This window comes from Stegodyphus dumicola, chromosome 9 (genome assembly GCF_044657685.1).
Source record: "Stegodyphus dumicola isolate Sdum_Otavi_A_Nest chromosome 9, ASM4465768v1".
Classification (NCBI taxonomy): Eukaryota; Metazoa; Arthropoda; class Arachnida; order Araneae; family Eresidae; genus Stegodyphus; species Stegodyphus dumicola.
The window spans coordinates 116,277,984-116,301,915 of NC_140776.1; the positions used below are offsets into that span (position 1 = coordinate 116,277,984).

The 23,932-nt window shown below is 31.2% G+C and overlaps 1 protein-coding gene across 2 annotated transcripts in view; it reads right to left on the minus strand.

The window, feature by feature from the left end:
• LOC118188987 (uncharacterized) overlaps window positions 1–23,932 on the minus strand; it is a 116,171-nt gene that overhangs the window by 48,068 nt on the left and 44,171 nt on the right. For both annotated transcript variants that reach the window (XM_085823953.1, XM_085823954.1), the window contains 3 exons: window positions 14,016–14,137; window positions 12,203–12,365; window positions 1,715–1,896 (listed from right to left, as the gene is read on the minus strand). In XM_085823953.1, the coding sequence (XP_085680079.1) occupies window positions 1,715–1,896; window positions 12,203–12,365; window positions 14,016–14,137 (467 nt within the window). The remainder of the gene's footprint in view (window positions 1–1,714; window positions 1,897–12,202; window positions 12,366–14,015; window positions 14,138–23,932) is intronic.

The window sequence follows — 23,932 nt, forward strand, 5'->3', positions numbered from 1 at the left end:
TGAAATTGATACAATAAATAAGCTTTTCTGTTAGATATATAAACTACCATTTACTTTCAGTTACTGTTACATTTAAATTAGCAGCTGCTAACTTAATAATTTCACGGTATTCACTTCCAAAAATTTAACATAGAATTCGCAAACAAAACTTATCACACATTTTATTTGAAACTATGAATCAAACTTTACATTAATTCTTTATGCTTTGCTGTAATTAATAAACTGATCTACATTACCTGCATTGTCTTATGAAATATATTGTTAGAAATGAAATGCATCTAGTAATACTGAATAGATATTGTTAATATTAAAATAAATAAAAAAAATTGTTTGATTTACATCATCAGTTTACATCAGATTAATTACTAAGGTATTAATTTCATAGTATTAAAGTGATTTTTTATAAACAATCTACATATATTTCTTTTAATGATGATTTCAAGTCCTTACTTACAAAAACGACATTATTTAGAAGTATCTTACCTCAATAAACAGATTTAAGATAAATTTGCTAAAAATATATTCCTTAGAAATAATGGAAGGCACATATTTACTCAGTGATCAATAATGTAAAGCATGTTTGAAAGTGATTAGCAATAGCCAAACTTCTGCATTAAGCAACTTAATGCATAGTTCAAAAAAAGAACTTTTAGGTCTTTGATTAGCAAAACAGAAATTAAATTTCACATCAATTTAAGAGAATTTATATACCATGAATTCTGTAGTTATAGTTTATTTGCCTTGAACTACCAGAGCTCAGTGATTTTACCACTCAACCACTGATAAAACAAATATTTTAAATTAAAGATTAGTAGCTAAGAACTTCCTTCAATACAATAAGCATAAATGTGATACATATTTCTTTCATGATAGAAAGAACTACCTTTCTTCTCATCAGTGAGACTAATGAAGTGCATTTCACATAACAAAGATTAACCATATTATTTAAATGATTAATAAATACAGTTAAATAACACAGCAAATAATTACAATAATACACACAGCAATTTTAATTTAAAATACAGTAAAAAGTTCAGCTTTAAATAAATTATTTTTTACACATTTGATTTCCTAAAACAATATATTTCAAAGCACACACAGATTCAAATGAAATTATCAAAAAAATTCAGAAATACTTGTTGATTATCTGGTACCCTCTAACACAACGCAAAAATATCACTTGTGACTCTAATATTGGTAACTTTAGAAGCTGTTCTGAATGAGTTTTCATTTCACTTCTTTTCTCATTAAAACTTTTTTTCGGAGAGAAGTTTAAAGCATGTTGGTGATAACAGATTATTTACGAGCTCCTGCAACTCAATGCAACTACTTGGCTGAAATTCTGGCACCTTTTTTGATATTTAAATATCAAATTCAATGTATGTCAGAATCAGTAAAATGGCATAAGTGGCAACAGGGTACAGCTCATCATTGTTTGCATTCACATCAGAATTCACATGGAAGTAGAAAGAAAGCATAACAATTTGTTTGGTACCATTTTAAACACTAACTGCAGCATAATATTTTGGTACCAATTTATACCACTACCTGCCTAACAAAAATCAAAAAACCTGATTTCATTGCTAATTGGTATCAACAGATTGTTTTCAATATATCAGCAGATATTGGGTAAACAACAAATTCTAATTCTGGGGGCGAAATCAAATATTCAATATAACATAATTAAAAACCAAAGATGAAAATAAAATCCTACCTGCTCATTAGCAATAACTAATTTATAACTTTCAGGTCTGGAAAATAGTTGAGGACTCATATGACAAACTATACAGCTAAGATACTTTGAAACTGGCTGAGTAATTTCTTCTACAGTGCATTCGATTCCAAATGAACTAAATTTTTCTTTATGAATTTCCCACACGTTGATGACATCATGTACTAAAATTAAACAGAAATGTGAAGTTGCTGATTAATTAGATGATGCAAAATGTTCAAAATTTAAAGTAATGCAAATTAAAAAAAGTAAAAGAAATAAATTTTCCTTTTCTTGGGAGAAAACATAAATATACAGTATTACTATATGGACTACACAGATTACTTTGATGCTACAGTTAAAAATACTGCAATAGCACTTTTTTGGAAACCAATTAAATTTATATTGCATTGTTAAGCATACTGTTCCTGCTCTTAAACAAGCATTCAAGGCACTGGAAAAAGGTGAAAAAAGATTTAACCAAATTGTTATTGAAAAAAAAAACTAAATATATACCTTGTTTAAAATCTGACTCACCACTTAGCCATTCAGAAATTAGTAGCTATAGATTTGAAAAATTCTACAGTTTAACTTATCTGGGAATGGAGGTAAACTGTAAAAAAGAGATAACTTCTGAAGTATTTAAAAGTATTTCTGCTGCAAATAGATGGCTTCATGGCCTGAAGAGCTTTTTAAAATCCAGCTTTTTCATGATATGAACTAAATTACGTCTTTGCAAGAGTCTTATCTGTCCTGACATATGTATCAGGAGCTCGGGTGCTGACTTTATATGATAAGGAAGCTTTGAAGATTTTTGAGAAAAAGATTTTGCATTCCTTACTAGGTTGTGTCAGTGTGAATGGTTTGTGGAGAAGAAGATCTAACTTAGAGCTGTATAAGATTTACAGGCAACCTAATACAATAAAATTCTTCGAACTACAAAAACTTAAACGGGCTGGCTATCTGGCCAAAATGCATGAAGATCAGTACTGTAAGAAAATTTTTCTGCGAAAGCCCATGGGAACCAGAACTGAGGGTACACCCCTGGTGAGATGGATTAATTGTGTTGAAAATGACTTAAACAGGTCACAAACTGAAAAAAAAACAGGTCACAAACTGACTGCAGGTCAAAAACTGAAAAATAGTTGCCAAAATCAGGTATGCCTGGAGAAGGCAAGGGGCCACCCTGGGTTGTTGAGCCAATTAAGAAGAAAAGTAATAAATTCATAACATACTTAATAATCTGAATTTTAATAAACCTACATTAGCATATAGCTGTTAATCTTGAAATATGGAAAACCCTGAGGTTCTCGAGATTTTCCATGAGAATTTCAAGCTACGTGGCAAATTCATTTTTAAGAACTCCTAATTCATTTTAAAATGCACAATTATGGTTATTGAACTATTTGTAATATAATTATGACATAAAATAATTAAAATATTAATATTATTAAATAATTAAAAATATTAATAATTTAAATATAAAATTTAAATATTTAATTAGATACAGTCACAAGTCTTTAATCCGGACTCGTTGGGACTTCGGTGATTCCGGATTATTGGTTTTTTCGGATTATAGATCACCATTTTAAATCTGGTAATATGGCATGCAGAAATTATAAAATTAAAAATATGAAACCATAATTTATGAAATAAAGAGCAATTATGATCTAAAGGGTATCAAAATTTACAAAAAAAAAGAGCTTAATATTTATTTGTTTACTTTATTAAACATTTCTTTCAATGTGTGCATGTGTAAAGCATACATTACGCATATTCGAAATTAGAAAATTGCAACCAGAACACTATTTGATGTGTATTCATGATATTTATAATGACGAGGAATTTGATTTAAATCATATCAAAGATGGAGTACATCGAGATGAAATACTGCATTTAGTAAGGAATTATAAGCCGAATAAAATAAAAACATCTGCCCTGAAGATAAGGATAGTGCTGACAGATCAACTTCCAGTTCATTGCGCGCTGCAACGTTGACCTTATACAATCTTACTGCAACAACTTAAACTGCCCTGACACTTGGAATGCATAAGAATCCCTCACTTTTACAGCTGTATTTAGCCATGAAATACTTTTTTTTTTTCAATGACAGCATGTATAGCCTTGCCCTCCACTTCTCAAATTAATTACATCTGCTTCTCTCAGCATTATTTTTTAGAAGAAATATCATCTATGGAAAATAACTTTTCTTTACAAATTACAAACTGATTATGGGTATTCAGCTGCCTAAGGGTAGCATTTTTGTTTGCTAATTTACAGAAGCTGTAGTCTTCTATTCCAAGAATTGCCACCATATATCGGGCATCTCTACGACCACACCCAACATCAGGAATTTGTATTCATACAGACTGGTACAGTATTCCAATTTGAGCAGGGGGGAAATTTTTTTTTCATGTTCATAACATTTTCATTGCTTGCAGCAGAAGTCACTCTTTCTTTCAGTCACTTTCCTTTCACTCTTCTTACAGAAGCTGTAGTCTTCTATTTCAACAATTGCCACCATATTTCGGTCATCTCTACGACCACACCCAACATAAGGAATTTGTATTCATACAGACTGGTACAGTATTCCAATTTGAGCAGAGGGAAATTTTCTTTTTGATGTTCATAACATTTTCATTGCTTGCAGCAGAAATCACTCTTTCTTGCTATGACAACATAGTATCTGACAGTTCCTTTTCAATATTTTCCTTTGGAATACGGTTTTCGGTATGGCCATTGCTCAAATTTTCTTTAAAAGTATTAACAATTTCTTTGAGCTGTTTTTTAGTTTCAATATTTGCAATACTTTTGTCGGCCAAAGATGATGATGCTATGCCTATTTTTTGTTTAATGTTAAACAAGACTTCATGAGGACTCTGGCATATTCTGCTGTGGTATGTAGTGTTCTTGGCAAATTGAACAAAGGGCAAACCACCTGAACATTAACTTGTATTGTTATCGTTCATCTATACAATTAACATATTCTGTAAATCCTGACTGGACCTTTCAACTCAGCCTCGTGTTTGACTATGACAAGGCTTTCCATAAACTAACTTAACATCATTCCACATAGCAAATAGTTTGGATATGACTTGATTACTGAATTCCCTACCATTATCTGAATGCAATATAGCTGGGGCACCAAATGTTAAAAATATTTAAAGAAAATGAAATGATACTTCTTCAGTATACTTAGTTTTCAAAGGTCACAGTTGGACAAACTTTGTCAAATGATCCTGATACACCATTATGAACTTGACATCTTGAGTTTTGACATTATCAGATAAACTTGGCATCTTGAGTTTAACTCCAAATTGTACCACTAGTGTCACAACAAGGTGCATTATGTTTCATTTGAAATTGTTTACATAAATTTAAATACAACATTACAACTTCATATGTAATACTTTTGTATTTAACTTGCAATTCTTTAAGCATATGTATTCTCCCCCCTTGGAATATTCTAATGTGAGCTTCAAATAGTATACTGAACAATTCATCATTGTTAAAATAATACTGCATATCAGTTTCTCCTGGTTTTAATGATACAATTCTTTTCATCATTAATTTTTAAAACATCAAACCGTTTTAATCATCTGAAATCCAAATGTGTGCTGCACTTACTTTTAGCAGGAATCACTTCAGAATGTATTTCAGAGTACTTTTCTTGAAAAAAATACAAACAATTCTCATTTACTCACATTTAATGCATGTAACTTTTCATAAAAATATCATGGTTCACTGCAGTAGTCATTCAATATAATTAGGGTACCAGATAAAAATATATATGTATATATAAATTAAGAAAACGTTACACACACCAGCAAACCTTGCATGAGACTGACAAACAGCAGCGATCCAGAGTGTAACAAATGGGTGCTACGTTGACCCCACGGCACAGCACAGGATTTGGTGTTTTTGTTACCCCTTTGTCTGTTTTCCTGGCTTTTCATTTTGACCTCCACCAGAATATATCTGTGCTTATCAACAAACATTGGTCATGATTTAAATTAATAAAAATATGACCAAATATTCAGTCTTTCACCGATGTATATCATATGTGTTTATATTCACTCGACAATGTCGGCATTCTCTAATTTTTGTAATTCACAGTAATATTCTACTACTGCATGCATAAACTTAATAATGTACTCTATACTGATGCAAAGCAAATTAAATACAAATATTAACTGATTAAATACTGGTTGAATCTTCATAAAAATTTTACATATATCTACAGCAGAACAAGAGAAATCATACTGAATAAAATTTAATAAGAAAAATTATATTGAAAATCACAAAGGGTAGGGGAGTGGAATTTTCACACTTTAATTGTTTAATTCAATAAATTTCATTTATTGCTGAAAAACATATTTCTTGGTAGTTTTTCTTAGTAAAGATTAAAAACTGGGATATTATGATAGATGTAATGAAAAATCAGGACAATTTGCAGCCATACCTTGGTAAAATCAACAGAACAATTAATTAAATGATAAATGGATATTTTTCAATTTATATTATTAGATAAAGAGCTCAATATTGACTTTAACTGACAATTTTGTTTAGTTTGTTTGTTTTATAATAAAAGAATAAAGCTTTAACAATTAATGATTCACAGTTAAAGGCAAAAAATGAGAATTATTGCACATCAAACATGCATACAATGTCACAAAATTTTACAAGTTATTATATTTGTTACTGCAGTAGTTGTCTTAATGTGAATGTGGTCTTAATGTGAATGTTACCATTTGGATATTGTCATGGAATTGCTAAAGTTCCAACTGTTTGTACACGAAAACATGGACAAAACATCACTTATTGTCATCAATAATTCAGTCATAAAATTGTAGATTTTATTTCTGAAACTAAAGTCACCAAATAAATTCCAAATTGATTACAGAAATTTTTAAGTGGCAGAGAAATGTCACCAAGCAAAAGTTTAAATTGCCAAATAGCCAGGTTTTGATTTTTATCAATCATTTAAAAATCAGGAGGGGGGAGAAAACCTTAATTTCATGTAGATTTTTAATAGCTCTATTGATTTTGAGGGAGTTCAGATACAGGTACCTCATCTTTAGAAGCATAAAGTTTTTTCTGGCAGTTTTTTACTTTTGAAAAAAATTCTTTGAAAACTGCTGTCAAACTAAGATTGTGCCCTTAGCTAATTTAAAATTTTACATTAAAACATTATCTTTCAATGAGGGATGAGGTATGCCCTCTGAGTATTAAGATCAAAAGTACAGTAATGGTTAATTTCCAGAAACATTAGCAACTGTTGAACTTTGCATTACATACATTATGAATTATTCATAAACAAACTTTTTATTTTCCCAATAAAACTGCTGCTGAAATGTACCTATTTATATTAAATTAGTTAAATTCCTTTGCTGTTTTGAAGATTATTTTTTTTTTCATCATTTATGGTTATCTTTGATTAATGTTATCAGAATAGACATAGACAAACAAACATGATCACACTAGGCAGCACCTACTGTGTATTTATAATTACACTCTCAGATTACAAAACAAAAAATTTCACAAATATTCTAATTTTATAGATGAAATGTTCAATTAAAGATTATTTATTTAGTCAGGAATTTCAGTAACAAAATTTAGCAATATAAGGCTGTTATGGTTAATTTCAGTCAGTACTTTATAATCAGTTTATAACAACTTCATAGTATTTTTTGTTATTCATTTTTATTTTCTGATGGATAGAATGGACTTTATTCTTGCTTTGACATATTTATCTGAGTTCTTCAATATGTTAAAAGTAAGTTCAGCTACTTGAAATGATAATTTGCTGACAATTCTGAAAAACTTTGAAACTGCCTACTCTAAAATAATTAGTAATAGTCAAATGGATTCAAAAATGTTTAACACAAGAAGGAAGATGCTGAGATTAAATAAAACTTTAAGCTTATTATGAAACCAATAATTTCCCTAACAGGGTTTTTGTAAAAGGTCACACACACACACACACACACAGAAAAAAAAAGAGAGAGAGAGAGAGAGAGAGAGAGAAGAAAATAAAAAAGAGAGAGAGAAAGAAAAGAAAAAAAAATCTGAAAGATTTCAGATTTTAAATTACGTCCAAGAAGGTTTTTTTTAACATTTTGTGTGTTATTAAATTTATTTATTAAATATCATAATCTTTGCACTTAAACCATAAAATTCAGTTCAGTAGCAATGTCATAAAATAATTTTAAAATGAGCATATCTTTAGACTTTCTGATACACAGTTCCGCACCCACTGGACATAAAAAGGTCCCCGCCCCGTAGAGTATTGCCATTGCTCACTTTTAAATTATTGAGTTTGTTACTCAAAAATTCGTTCAAGTTTCACAAAATATGAAATTGATAATAAAACAAATTCCAAATTTCAAATTTGGTCTTCCACATGCTCATATTCATAGGAGGATTAGGTCACTCAAAATTCGATGGCTCTATGTACCATTGTTTTATCACAATGTGAGAAATATACATACATTTATGCAGATTTTTTATTATTTAATTTCTCAAATATAATGCAAGACTCTAACATTTGGTGACAACAGATTGAAAAGTGAAACGGGCGTTTATAGTGATTCAACGCAAAATCACAAAATGAAAACAATACTCTTTCAGGGATGAAGCCCCTTTGAACTAAAAAAAAAAGAAAAAGAGTGTCTAATATTTGAATTTCGCCAATTTAACAAACTCTTTGCTCAATTCAAGCATGACATCCTCCCAATATTTGAGATAATGAAAATGTACTACACAGGGAAACAGAATAGTAGCACCAAAAAAAAAAAAAAAAAAAAAAAAAGTAAGTAATGGAAAAAAACAAAAGAATACCAAGAGAATTTTTTTTAAATATCTCCATTTTTTTAAAGTTTTAAATGCTCATTTATTATATTACCATTACCTTAAAGCATTTACATTAATTTTAATTAATAGAGAGCTAAATAACTATATAAATATAAGGTGACTGAATTACCTTAATTGAATAAGGTATCTTATATCAATACATTGAATAAGGCATCTTATATCAATTGCCATATCAAAATGGCAAGACAAATGGAATAACAGTGAAACGGGTAAAAGAATACATCAAAACTTTGCAAAGGTAAACCCACAACGACTAATTGCACACCTACAATTTGTGCACTTTGTTTCAGGCCACGTACCTTTTCCCGAATATTTTGAAAGGTCTGGTATTTCAAACACAAGTACCTGTATTTGTGCCAGCTGGGAATGCCTGAACATTTTATTACTAACTGCTCACTCACTAAAGATTTTCATATTAAAATGCCAACAACAAAAATTAAAGCTTTCAGTAAATTCTTAGTAAAACAAAATTACACAGTGCAAAAAATCACAAAAACAATGGACATCCTAACAAAATTGGGCACAGATTTATGTCAAGTAATATAATTTCATATAACAAAATCTAATAAAGATGTAATAATATAATAAATAAAGGAGTAAAGTAATAAATGCAATCTATAATAAAGCAAATAATATGTGTTCATAATTTGAAAAACTGATTAATTTCTAGCAAAAGGTATCATAACATATTATATTTAAAATGTGCATGTATTTAACATGTACAATCATTCAAATTACGAAAAATAAATACAGTCAAAAGTCGTTAATCCGGACTCGTCGGGACTTCGGCGATTCCGGATTATCGATTTTTCCGGCTTATAGATCAGCAGTTTAAATCTCGTAAGATGGCATGCAGAAATTCTAAAATTAAAAATATGAAACCGTAATTTATGAAATAAAGAACAATTATGATCTAAAGGGTATCAAAATTTGCAAAAAGAAAAAGCTTAATATTTATTTGTTTACTTTATTAAACATTTCTTTCAATGTAAGTTGTTTAAGTTTTGCTTCGTTTCATGTGATAATACTTTCTCTTTAATTCTATTAAACAGACATAATTTCTTGTTCAGTTACAAAGTTCCGCCGTTCAAGTCCTATAATTGCTGTGTCAAGAACACCGACTAATTTGTCAATCGAAATTTTTTTGTTTTCAATAACCTCTGTCACTTTTCTTCGCTATCGGAAGCGAATTATAATGACGAGGAACTTGTTTTAAATCATATCAAAGACGGAGCATATCGAGATGAAATACTACATTTGGTAAGGAATTATAAGCCAAATAAAATAAAAACATCTGCGCTGAAGATAAAGATAGTGCTGACAAATCAACTTCCAATTCATTACGCGCCCGCCACCGAGCAGCGTGAAATTGATAAACAGATTTCGGATTTCAAAACATACTTTCGCTTTAGATCCTTTACATATTAACAAATATATATCGGAAATTCTATTTGATATAATCGAAAGTTTAAGCTTACTTTTATAAAATAGCTCTTACAGTCTGCAAAAAATAATAAGCCGGATGCAATTTGAAAATTAAGGAATAATGCAATCATCAACATTAACTGAAATAGATAATTATTTAGCTTATACGTCCATTATACATAAAATGCGCACGCGAAAACGTATTCTGCACTTGCACACACTCATATGCGCAGTCGTAAAAGGTCTTACGCGCACATGTGAACGCCTCTGCGCATGTGTCAACGCGGCGCATGCGCAGAAAGTTTTTAGTTTTGATGTCCGGATTATAGATCATTCCGAATTATGGGTGTCCGAATTAACGACTTTTGACTGTACTGACTTTTTGCGATTATGAAGACATGATGCATTGGGAGTTAAATTGTCATAAAGATATTATAAACTTGAAAATTAAGTTACAAAAAAGCCTACCCATGTTGATTCTGTGTGATCAAAGAGAGATAGGATTCAGCGACATACAAAAGGAAAAGACGAAAAACTTTGGAAAGAAAAAGTGCTATTATGGAAGACATTAGAACAATATATAATGTATAATATGAAGAATACAATAGAAACCTTTAAACTGGGCAACTCATGAAAGAACTGCAGCAAAATGAAAGGAATTTTGCAGGAAGATTTAGACAACATTTTAGTTGAAATGATACAAATAACAAAAGAGGAACTTCACAATAAAGAAATAGCATATACACTGCTTAAAAATAAAGAGAAATTACAAAAGAAATTCATTAGAGAAAATTTTTCAACCAAAATTTATGTAGTAAGTTATGCTAATAATGTGAATATAATTATTGTATAGACTTTATTTGTAAATCAGCCACAATATATGGCAATGTAAAAATTTAAGAATTATTAATAAATACTAGACAAGGGGGGACGTGGGCAAAACTGATTAACCGTAATAATAGAGGGATGGTGTCCACGTACTCTGTTGCTACTACTACTACCTTAATTAAATAGTTTGCATGCAATTTGCAATTGTTGCTTATTCTGATATTTTTCATGGTTACATAATGATTTAACTGAAAAAAAAATTGTACAATATGATATAACATTCATATCTGATGGCCTGACATCCAGGTTACAGCCCCTTGATCACGTATTAAGAACCCATTCAAGGATACCGTTCAAGACTAATACACTCAAGACATTGCAATTTTTTAACATTCACATTTAAGAAAGATAGAGAAATTGAAATAATATAAAACAACCTGATTCACTAGATTTTATTGCAAAACGTTTTAAGGAATATAATACTTCAAATGCACTGAACAGCACAGAAAATGAATGCATTTGGAAATAAACCACATGAGAGACCCAAAGAGGACAGTTTTGATGGAAATATATTGACATTTGTTTCCAACAAACAGAATGGTGTTAGTAATTCTTAATTATATTTTTACTTCATAATAAAGAAAATAATATTTAACAATTACTTTTAAAATTTGTTCAATAAGTAAAAAATAGAATTTTAGGAAAAACTTTTCTAACTGCGACATGCACATTATTCATGTAAATGTCCCCCCCCCCCCTTTTTCATGGCCTAAAACATAGTCGGCAATTATATGAGAAAGATTACTTAAGAAAATATGGTATTTGTCGGTCTACTGAGTAAAAAAAAAAAAGCTATACTGCACATAGCTTAATGTATTTTGCATATGAAAGATATGCAAAATACATTAAGCTAAGATTAAAAAACCACTTAAATTCATTCTACACACTTGAATACCTAATCACTTAAGAAGATAAATTAATATTCAATGAGCAAATTTATAACATTATAATAATAATATATGTCAAATTATAATAATATAATAAATTTATTATAATTAGTATATAATGTCAAATTATAATAATATGTTATAAATATTAATGTACATTATCACTTAATATTAAATTTAGAACAATATACTTAACATATATATACAATATAATAATAATACAATTATAATAACTTAATAATTTCAATGCAGTTCATAAATATGCTTATACATTTTAATTTCTTTCACTTCCCTTAAAACCACTTAAAAATGAACTAATTATTACAACACATATTTTATGAATTGATGATATGGTACAACACATTAAAAATATAAAATATAATTGCTCGGAATGAGAGAATATAAAAATTGTACTTACAATTAGTAGTATTTTGTACTATATGAACAGAATAACTCTGCTCTAACTTAAACAGCTGTTCATCTGTTTGTATAATCTTTTGTGGTTGAGGCCATAACAAATGTAGTTTGCTGTCAGTTATCAGCGGTAAGGGTGTGATGAGGAATGGTGGTACCTGGACTGGCTAAATTAAAAATAAATAAATAATTCTAATGCATAAGAATCTCAACCGAAAAAAAAACATTTATTTAATCTAAATGCATGCTCTCAGTTTATTTCTAACAAGCAAGCTACCTATAATAATTTGCGTTTTGAAAACTTCAGATTACAGTCTAACACATCACAGAAAGTTATACATAACACAGGAATTTTACTATTCAATAAGCACCAAGGAAATAAAAATTAATATTGTAAAATCAGGTAGAAACAATAATAATGATAGATTTGTGCAGATTTTATCTAAAGTTTACAACAATTTTGATGGTGAATGAGAAAAATCTATCTGCCTCAGAAGCCAAAAAAAAATTCACTAGCTGTAAAGTTTTTCATTTTCCTAGTATTCAGTATTAAAATTAAATCTCTATTTCTGACACAGTTTATACATATGAAATTCTACTGAAAATACTAATATGTATTAGGTAGTTTTTGATCATCCTTTTCACCCTCACTGAAAATCCATGAAAAAGTATTGATGAGGAAAGCATTGTGTTGCCCAAAAGTACTTATGCAACTACACATAATGTTACTAAAATGCAGTTATGTGGAAACCCGACTATACACATACAAGTAGCATATGTCCTTTTGCATTTTGAAATTCAACACACATTTTTCTTACAATGAATACATTTGTTTTGTCATAATGAACCATAATGAGTGTGGAGTTTGCTCTCTTTTATTATGCTGATTATTCATTATGCTGAAGTTTCAATTGTTGTTGGTGATTGTGAATGGCCACTGCACAAATACCATTGTCGTGCGCGATGCTGAGTTTCCGTGTTTATTTGATTTGCTTTTAACAAAAACAGATTGATGTATATATAAAAACAGTGCTGGGGAGAACAACAGCCAAAAAAAAAAAAAAATTACAGAAGGCCTTTCTCAAAAAAGTTAAACACTTTACTTTTTTAATGAATGTATAAAAATAGATAGCACTAGATGCACCACTAAAATAGATGTAAATATACATAAATAAACATTTCACTCCAAAATCTCCAATAAGCTCACAAATGCGTTCCTAAGCCAGCAATGAGTTCATAATTTTTCATTTGGGGTGCAGATAATTAGAAAGTATTATGTATTACACATATACAATAAAAGTCTGAGATTTGGATTAGGGATTTTGAAATTTTGGGATTTTATATCACCAGTTTAAATCTAGTATGATGACACACAACATTGGGGTTGTTTATGTCAGAAAGAAAAATGCTAATACTCAAAAGCCCCAGTGGGCTGAAAGTGTGATTTTGGCCAACATCAAGACATCAATCAATTCATTGTCATAGCATGACTCCCTAGCCGAGCAGATGTTTGGAAGTGACCTGTCAGGAATTTCAGTTGTGAGGGAGAAAAACTGCACATATGGCATGCCTTGTTGAATATTGTATTCCCCATTTCCAGATTTTGTAAATGGGAGTGTTTTTAGAGGGGCTGTTGTTTTAATTTTATTTATATATACATATATTTACTTCTTGGATTGGTGGTCTGCAGATCTCAATATTAAACCACTCCAGATACTGGACATCTGGATCTCACACTTTACATTGTGTGTGTGTATATATATATGTATTTTGAATCTAAAAACGGTTAAAAACTTTCTTGCTTATTCATCTCTTACCTGAGGAACATATGCATTTGACTTTGAAGGTGTTTCAGAAATTGTAGACAAGGATTGAAGAGATTCACTGAGGTCATCAATACTATTTTTCACTGAATGAGCAGGATGGAAACCATTTGTACCTATTATGAAAATAAAAATTTATTAAATAGAAAGGAACAATATTTTTATAAGTAGGCACTTTCCCACAGCAGGACTATATTTATAAAAAGTTACAATCACCTTGGCATAAAAAGTTTGGTTCCTTCCTCTTTAATAGCCACACTATTTGATCTTTTTTTAAATATATATACAGTCTGTCCTGTAAATGTTGCGACAAACTTCTGGTGGAGGTAGGGCACATCATAAGGATTAAGAATTGCATAGGAACCTATGGCCCAGAAATGTCGGGGTAAGTGGTAGCAGAGGTAGAAGATGGGAAAGGAAACAAAAGAATAATTAATTTGAAACATTTATTCAACATGAATACAAATGATGTATGGCAGCCTGAATGCTACAACAGATGCTCAAACATGCCTGACACCGACGAACCATCGATTGTTGGACATGTTCAAACACAACTGGTGTTTCTTTGATTGCAGCAGCTGTGCAGGCGAATCTTGCTAGAAGATCCATTTCAGACACAGCAGGATCATGATAGACGACACTTTTGATGGCTCCTCACAAAAAGATATCAAGGCTCGATAAATCCGGTGAGCATGGGGGCCAGGGAATCAGTCCATCACGCCCAATCCATAAATGTGGGAATAATCTGTTCAAATGGCTACAAACATCCAGTCCAGAATTAGCAGGCACCCACACATTAATTTTGAAGCATTGTTGTGCTATGTGGTGCTGCATACTGCAGGGTTTTCTTGAGCCCACAAATGCTGATTGTGGTGATTGAATATGCCATTCTTATTAAATATGGCCTCATCCATGAACAACACATAAGCTGGGAAGTTAACATTATGGGTACTTCTTGCACAAAGGCAAGAAACTGTGCGGTAAGCACATGTTCAGGATGGTCATCCGGGAGCAGTTACTGAACTCTTTGGAGATGAAAGGTGTAGAAGGACTCGGCATTCAAAGCAAGCTCGATGCTGGTACAAGACATTCTTAATTGAGAGGCAATGGCACATACGCTGGTCCTTGGATTACTCTCCACTGTATCCAACATGCTTTGTTCCCTAACGACCGAGCGAGTCGATCATGGCCTGCCCTCACTTGTCCTGCCATTTCTTAATGACCCGTAGTCACACAAATTTTGATGCAGATGTGCAAACAAACTGTAGTGTGGTCTATGTTTGTCGGGGAAACTTTCTCGATAAATGCGTGCAGAGTTTGTCCATTACCCTCAGCTATGCCGTACACTAAGTGCATGTCTGCAAGCTCTACGTTTGTATAGCATTCCATGCTCTTCATTTGTGCCTGCTGCTCGAATGAGGCAATCCTCACTTTTCACTAGCACTCCCTTGTACAGCACCCCTTGGCGGCATACAGTGATGTTTCTGGGCATGGTTTCCTATGCAATTCTTAATCTTTATGATGTGCCCTATCTCCACCAGAAGTTTTTCGCAACATTTACTGGACAACCTGCATTACAAAGAAAAATAAAATAAAATGCCAAAAACAAAAATTTAACCTGTCTTGTGCTATAGAGCTGCAACATATTTCTTTGGTGCCAGGTGATTCCAAATTAGTTTATCTCTTTTAAGTGATAATTGTCTTAATAACCATTGTTCACGCAATTATGCTTTTAACCTAGTCTTTTTTTTTTAATTGCAATGAACTTCAGTATTTGGAATTTTAAATATTTCACAGCAGATCAAGCAAAATTTCAGTCTGTTGAATACCTACCCAAGTAGCAAAGCAACGAAGTTGCAAACTCGTCACAGATGTTGTTGCAAAAACATTGCAATATGTCGTCATTAAGACGCCCAGATATCCGCGAACATCCACTGTTTTGCAATTGTTGCAAAGACGTCTTTATTACATCTTTGCAGATAAGGTTTTAGTCGCATAGACATTATTATTATGTCTTTTGCGGGTGATATTTTGGTTGTGAAAGCATTGTATCACGACTATTTAAAGACGCCTAAACGTTCGCAAAATTCCACCTTTTTTGCAACAGTTGTGAAAGTGTCATTATGTCCTTGTGTTAGATATTGATTTATGCAAACTCGTCACAGATGTTGTTGCAAAAACATTGCAATATGTCGTCATTAAGACGCCCAGATATCCGCGAACATCCACTGTTTTGCAATTGTTGCAAAGACGTCTTTATTACATCTTTGCAGATAAGGTTTTAGTCGCATAGACATTATTATTATGTCTTTTGCGGGTGATATTTTGGTTGTGAAAGCATTGTATCACGACTATTTAAAGACGCCTAAACGTTCGCAAAATTCCACCTTTTTTGCAACAGTTGTGAAAGTGTCATTATGTCCTTGTGTTAGATATTGATTTATGCAGAAAAATAAGTTTAATAATTAATATATTTTTCTTCTTTTTTAAAATTTTGTATTCCTTGTAGTTATCTAAAGTTTAAATATTTTATCATTTCCTGAAAACCAGAAGATAATACAATTTTTTCTCTTTAGACTAAATAAGCAAAATTAATAATAGCCTTAATTATTTTCAGTACTTTAACTATAGTTTTTAAATAACTTAAATTCTAAGTTACGATTATTTAAGATTTCATCATTTTTTTTTTTTTTTCCTTAAGTGCTCTCACTTAAGGAAATGAATCTCTCACTTAATTATGAAAGTGGTAACATTGTATAACATAAATGTATAACATTGATAGTAGGTTTTAAGTAAATAAAACTCAATTAGACATAAATAAAAGTAAAGATATATATGTGGGTAAAAAAAAGCATTTCTGATAACAGCATTATCACATTTATTTCTGTTCAATCTCAGAGACATTAAAAATTGCCCCTGTCATGTTAAATTAGGAAGAGGTTCTTAAGGTAACATAATCAGTATTTTACCTGAACTCAAGTCTAAATTTATTCACGTTTCACAGTAAAAAATATAACCATTAACTTCTACAAGGTTGTTCAATAAGTTCGCAGAGCGCCATCTATTCGTCAATATCAGACCTAAAATTTCGACGCCATTTTCATATTTGTTCTTTCTTAGGAAGACGTCAAAAGTTTCATTTCGATCTGTTAATTTATTCATTGTTTAACCGCCCTTTATATCTAACGTGTTGTGCCTTTTTTCAGATATGGATAAAATTGAGCAACGTGCAGCTATCAAATTCTTTGTAAAGAAAGGTTTAAAGGCAATGGAAATTCATACCGAAATGGTGAATGTGTTGGGTGAATCTGCTCCTTCAAAAACAATGGTTTGCAAATGGGCTAGTTTATTAAAAAGTGGTTGTACCAGCCTTGAAGACAATCTGTGAGAGGGACATCCAAAAACTGCACCAACACCGGAAATCATCACAAAAATACAAGATATTGTATTGAAAGAACGTCGATTGACTGAAAGAGATTTAAAAGAGGCTTTAGGCATTTCACTGGGCACAGTGAGCAATATTTTGAGTGTTAATTTGGGTTTCAAAAAACTCTGTGCAAAATGGGTACCGCATTCTCTAATGATGGAGCAAAAACACATTCGGATGCGACTTTGCCAGCAACATTTGAAGTGTTTTAGGAAGAATAAAAGCGACTTTATCCGTCGATTTATCACAATGGATGAGACTTGGGTCTACCATCATGATCCTGAATCAAAACAGGAGGCTAAGGAGTGGTGTGAACCCGGCTCTTCGGCACCGAAGCGAGTTTGTGTGCAAAAATCAGCCAAGAAGGTGTTAGCATCAGTTTTTTGGGATGTGAAAGGAATTTGGTTTATAGATTACCTTCAAACTGGCAAAACAATTAATTCAGATTATTATTGTAACCTTTTGAATCAATTACATAATTGCCAACCTATGACACTCAAAAATCAGGAGATTTTTCACAATGTTAAAAAGACTTTTTAAATGATAAAAATAGTTTTTAATAATGAATTAACTTTAAGAAGTTGCTAATTCTTAAATGCAAGCAACACAAATATACACATAAAAAACATTTTTATTACTTGCATCGTTTAAGGGGGAAAAAAAGACACTTTAATCAGTTTTCGTACAAATGTTATGAACACTGGCAGATTTTGCTTTCATTAAGAAAGAAACTTCATAATTTTGTTCATAGCAATTGCCACATAGGCCTGCTTTCACTAATAAAAGTTTTTCTAATGTGTCATTATTAATATTAGATCTAAATTTAGTCCTCGTTTTCGCAACAACGCTGAAAATCCTCTCACACTCCGCATTACTATGGGGAACTGTCAAGATGGTTGATGGTTGATGTCAAGATGGCCAACATAATTCTAGACAGTTCACTATATTTTAAAATTCTATCAGCACCTTTCAATTTCCCAATTAAACTCCACTAGGTGTCAATCCTAGCTGATTTTATAACTTCATCCAAGTTTTCTAATTGTAAACTGCAAAATTGCGACTGCAATACACCAGTGGCAACATCAATATCATCATCATCTTTTATGACTAAATGAAGTAACACAGGAAATCTGTTCAAAAAGTACCTTATATCAAAAAAAGATGCATTTGCTAGAGCAGAAACATCAGCAACTTTAGCATGCAAAATCTCTTCATTGTTGACTGGAAATTTATGTAGTCTGTAATCACATACTCGACAGAAGCAACTTCTAACATGAAGATGAAACTTATTTTTGTCTTCTTCTGAAAGTTCTTCCACTACTTTTGTAGTTGCAGCTCCTATTACCAAATCTTCATCTTTCTTCTGATTTTCTATTTCACCATAAATCACATCATATATAGAATTACAAGACAAAACACAGACTGGTCTTACAAACTTTGATAAAATGTCTTTAAAGAGATCATAAATCATTGATTGCAAAACACGAATTAATGGAATTCTGCTTTGTAGAACTGTGTTAAGAACATCAAATGATGGCAAAATAGATTGTAAAAAAAAGCAAAAAGCTTTGTTAAGGTCCGAAGAAAAAACATAAATATTCGTTCTTCACAAGATAAACTTACAGTAATCGGAAAATGTTTCATGTGTTGAGCAATTTTTTTTTTTTTTTTTTATTTTGAGAGAAATTTGTATCAGCTTTATGCTTATATTTTGCAGTATTATTTTGAGAACTGCCAGTTGAACTGCTAAGTGGTGCAGAAATTACTTTATTTTTCTCAAACCTATTTTTAACAATGGAAGTAATAACTGCATCTCCTTTACTTTAGGTATTTTATAACTTTCAATAGAGCCTTTTATCTTAACTCTCGAAGCATTACTCCTTCTTTAAAAAATGCAAGAAGTGGGTTCCATTGATCGAGGATTCTAGATAAGCATTTCTTTAAAGATAGCCAGCATGTACACACATTTCAAAATTTTTCTCATTTCAGTATTATGCAGCTGTTGGAACTGTTTCAATTTTTCCTTCCTTTTAGAACTCCTTTCAAGATAATAATAAATATCAACAATGTGTTCATCCACATTTATTGGTAAAGAAGCCACCTTTTTCTCAGGTGCTAAATTTAAGAGCTGACAGGTGCACCTCATAATCTGCATATCTGATTTTTCCTTTAAGATGCCTGCAACACCAGTCTTCAAGCCTACCATTACTGGTACATTATCGGCACCAAGTGCTAAGCAATTAATTATCCAGAGGGACTGCATTTTCTTTTTTAAAGTTTTAATACTTAGCTGTGCTATATTACAGCCTGTCGAATGTCCTTCTAAAGCGGGGACAGAAAGTAAACTGCACTCAATTTCTGAAGACTCTGGATTAAAAAGAGAAACAACAATTGGATACAGTTTTTAATCGGTATTATTGCTTCCATCTGTAGAGAGGCAGAATGCAATCAATAACTGAAGATTTATTTTTCAAACCCATTTCTTTAACAATTGCACCTGTTTTGGTCCTTGCACTTGAGTATTTCTCAGCGATTTCACTATCGGGAAACATTTTTCTAAATAAATCTGCAACGTGATCCGATGCATTCAGTGGCAGGTTGTGCTCCAGTAAAAAGGCAGAGAACAGACATTCTGCATGAATCGCTTTTTGGTTCTTTGTTTCCAAAGAAAAATTTAATTTTTCGTTTTTTTCGAAACAACTCATGTTGTCCTTGTGTTTTTGTGTACGTACATGTTTGAGAAGATCCGCCCTTCCACCATGCGAAATTGAAAAATCGCAACGACAGATGGTACACATCGCAAATTTATTACATTTCCTTGAGGAAATAATGGAAGGAAAGTTAACCGTGTACGATTTTTGAAACGTACACCAGTATTTCACCTTTCTCGCAGACATAACAAAAGATGATAATTTCTAAAACTATTTCCCGAAGGCACGTGTACTTGCACAACTCAGGACAAGATGAACGAAATAACGAAAGAACATCCAAATAACAGCCTTGAACTTGCTTTGTGCTCATTGGCTAATATATGCCAGATGACACGCAGTGGAGCTCGATGCCCATTGGAGAACTGCAGAATGATGTTTCTGGATACGTATGCTCTCACTCACAAAGCAGAAATTCTCATCTGATTCACAAGGTTTTGTTTTAGATATAATCTACAAAAAATTCAACTGCTTTCAGATGTCCAAAATCACTTTTTTTTGTTTGTTCATATAACGAAGTATTAAGCCAAGTTTCATAAAAATCGTGAGAAATTTTAAGAATAAGAAAAAGTCGGGAGAAATATATTGTAAATCGGATTGGCAGGAGAGCGGTCGAAAAGCGGGAGTCTCCCGCCTAAATCGGGAGAGTTGGTAACTCTGCAATTAGATGAAAAAAATCATGAAAGAAGACCCGGATTACAGAAGAAGAAAATCATTTTCCACCAAGATAACACACCTACGCACACAGCTAAAAAAACTATTGCTAAAATAACTGAATTCAAGTACGAATTGTTGCAACATCCAGCCTATTCGCCAGATTTAGCTCCCTCCGACTTCTGGCTCTTCCCACACCTCAAACAATATCTCCATAAAAAATGATTTTCTTCAAACAAAGAGGTAATAGCTGCCGTGGAGGGATACTTTGCAGAACTGCCGAAAAACCACCACAGTCAAGGGATCCATAAATTAGAAGACCGTTGGAATAAGTGTATTGAAGTTGAGGGAACCTACGTTGAAAAATAAAGTCATTTTTACAAATAAAAATTGGTTTCTTCATTTCCGTTCCGCGAACTTATTGAACAACCTGGTATATCTCCAAGATATGCAAATGAAAGACAGTATAAAGTAGTTAATAAATGTGATCAAAAATATTTTATACAAAAATATAACTAAATCTAATAACTTTCCATATTTATATCTAATATGAAATAATAACCTAGCAAACAACATACATGACAGCACAATTTAAGAAAAAAACATGAACTAGTAGTGTTTGAAAATATAAATAGCAGAAGGAAGGTAACGGAACTAAAATTTCCAATTAATAAAAAAAATATTTGTGTTCTTTAAATAGTAAGCAATTAAAACAGCAATAATTATGGTTTGAAGTTTTTACTAGTAATGTTGATGTTCCTTAACACCATTTCTTTCAATCATATGTTAATGTATTTACTTATTTTTAGTTTCTACATTTTAGAATAGTGGTAGATTACAATGATTATTTCATGCACTTTTTATAATCAATAACTTCCCTTTTGTTACTGTACATAAATAATTTAAATAATATAGTATACGATAGTAAGCTAAGTATGTTAAAGTAAGCTCTTCATTAAATAGCACATGATGAAACTTTTTGCTTCTATTTATTATGAGTTTCTTTGTTATCACAAGTATATAAAAAGTAAGCAAAGAAAATAGAATAAACTTAAATTTAATAAAAAATAAAACCTGATTTCCAACATTCATTTATTGAGATAATCTAATAAACATACATAATGACAATATTTAAAAAAACGCAAATTACACAGTGTTTGGAAGAATAGATACCAAATGAAAAGTAATAAAACTGCAATTTGAAATCAATAAAAAATATTTAGTGTTCAGTTAAATATCACATAATTATAGATTAGAATATTTCATAGAAATGCTAATGTTTCCTTAACACTAGTTTTTCGATCATACATTTCATACACTGTTTAAAACCATTAACCTTTTTTCTATCAATATACTATAGAATATGCATTATTATTATTTTTAATAATTAATTAATTGCTTATATATCTAATTCATCTTCAGCAGTCATATTAAGTACTGGTAGCAGTCCAATAATTTTTTTGTATATTGAAAATAATGAACATACTGTAACAGCTTGAATTGTTGTTGCTTCTGTATTGATTGTATTTTCACCAAAACCAAAAAATGCCTTACCGTTGTATGTTATTTTTTGTTTTACATGAATTAATTCTGAGCAACACAATAATTGTTTAATATGAATAATATACGATATAGCACTTAGGACGTTATAACCGAATCGCTAATCCCGTGTATCCAAATATTGCCCTGCTGGAAACAATGAAGATTGGAGAATACGAACTACGGAAACACATAAAACACCAAAACAGAACACTATTTCATGAACACTATATTCACGATTCTCATTGTAGCACGTTGCTTTTGATATTTTCTAAAGGATTTATATAAACTTTTGGTATCTTCTTGTAGAGCAGATATTCAGAAACAAAATAAGCATAAATTCAGCATTTCTACGATGACTTATCCTCAATTCACAGGCTTCCAAACAGAAGATCACAACAATGCAAATTCACTCACTGAAGGCAGTTGAAGTAGATGCAGAACAATGAGAAGATTCACAATGCGCTCTTTGATTGACAGTGTATTCATTAAATTTACTTTTAATATAAGCAATATTATTTATATCAGTCATTGCTTGATTCACTTTCAAACATGCAGTCAGTCTTTTCAAATGCCTTACAGATGGCATCTTTACCAAATTACTTGAAAGAACTGCTAGAATCTGAATTAATTGTACAGTTCCTTGTTCGAATTTGGCAGCCAGCCAGAGTGCGCAAATCTCGAGATGTTCGTTTATATAAGCATTCAGTAAATAATGTACAGGTCTGCTTCTCGACTGTTGATGAGTTTTCCGTCATATTGGACAGCCTGAATTCGTCCTTACTTCAAAAATAAGAAATAAAGTCATATTTCAGTAGTGAAATAATTGCTAACATGTGATTTGCATCGATTTCAGAAATATGATTTTTTAAAGTATATAAAATGCATAACTTTATACTTTACTTTTATAGATTAGTTTCTTTTTTAAATATTTTGCTATAATATTTATAAAAAAATATTTTAAGTATTAATTATTTTAACAAAATTTTAAACATTTACTTAGCACGTATTTTTAGTACTAATTAAATTTAATAAATCAAAAGTATTTATATTAAATTTACATTTTATTAGATGAATCTACCGTAGATTAATATATTTAGATAAAATAAAGTAATGAAACATTGCAAAGTAAATCTTATGCGTACTTCAGATTCTTGAAAGGGCAGATTTAGTCTCTTTTCATTCTAAAAGAATTGCTGATGAACTAAAAAAAAAATGCTTAAGCGACAACGTCTAAAAGCGGTCATATCATGATGTTTCAGAGACGTCAACAAATTGCCAAGATGACACGGCAAATATTTTGCACCTTCGCAACATTGTAAAGACATCGTAAAAGTTACCACAACCACTTTGCAGCCTCTCGGGCCAATTTGGGTATGGGACCAATTGCTACTTGGGTATGGGGTAGTGCAAAATGAAGCAGCAGATACAAAAGATAATGCCTGCTAGCATTTATATTCTTATTAACTGTATTAACGTGCCACTGAATGCCATTCAAAAGAAAAATGCTCTATGCTATACTAAGTGATATTTTTTAATTTTAGTCTTATATGATTTTAGAGCAATATTTATTAATTAATGTT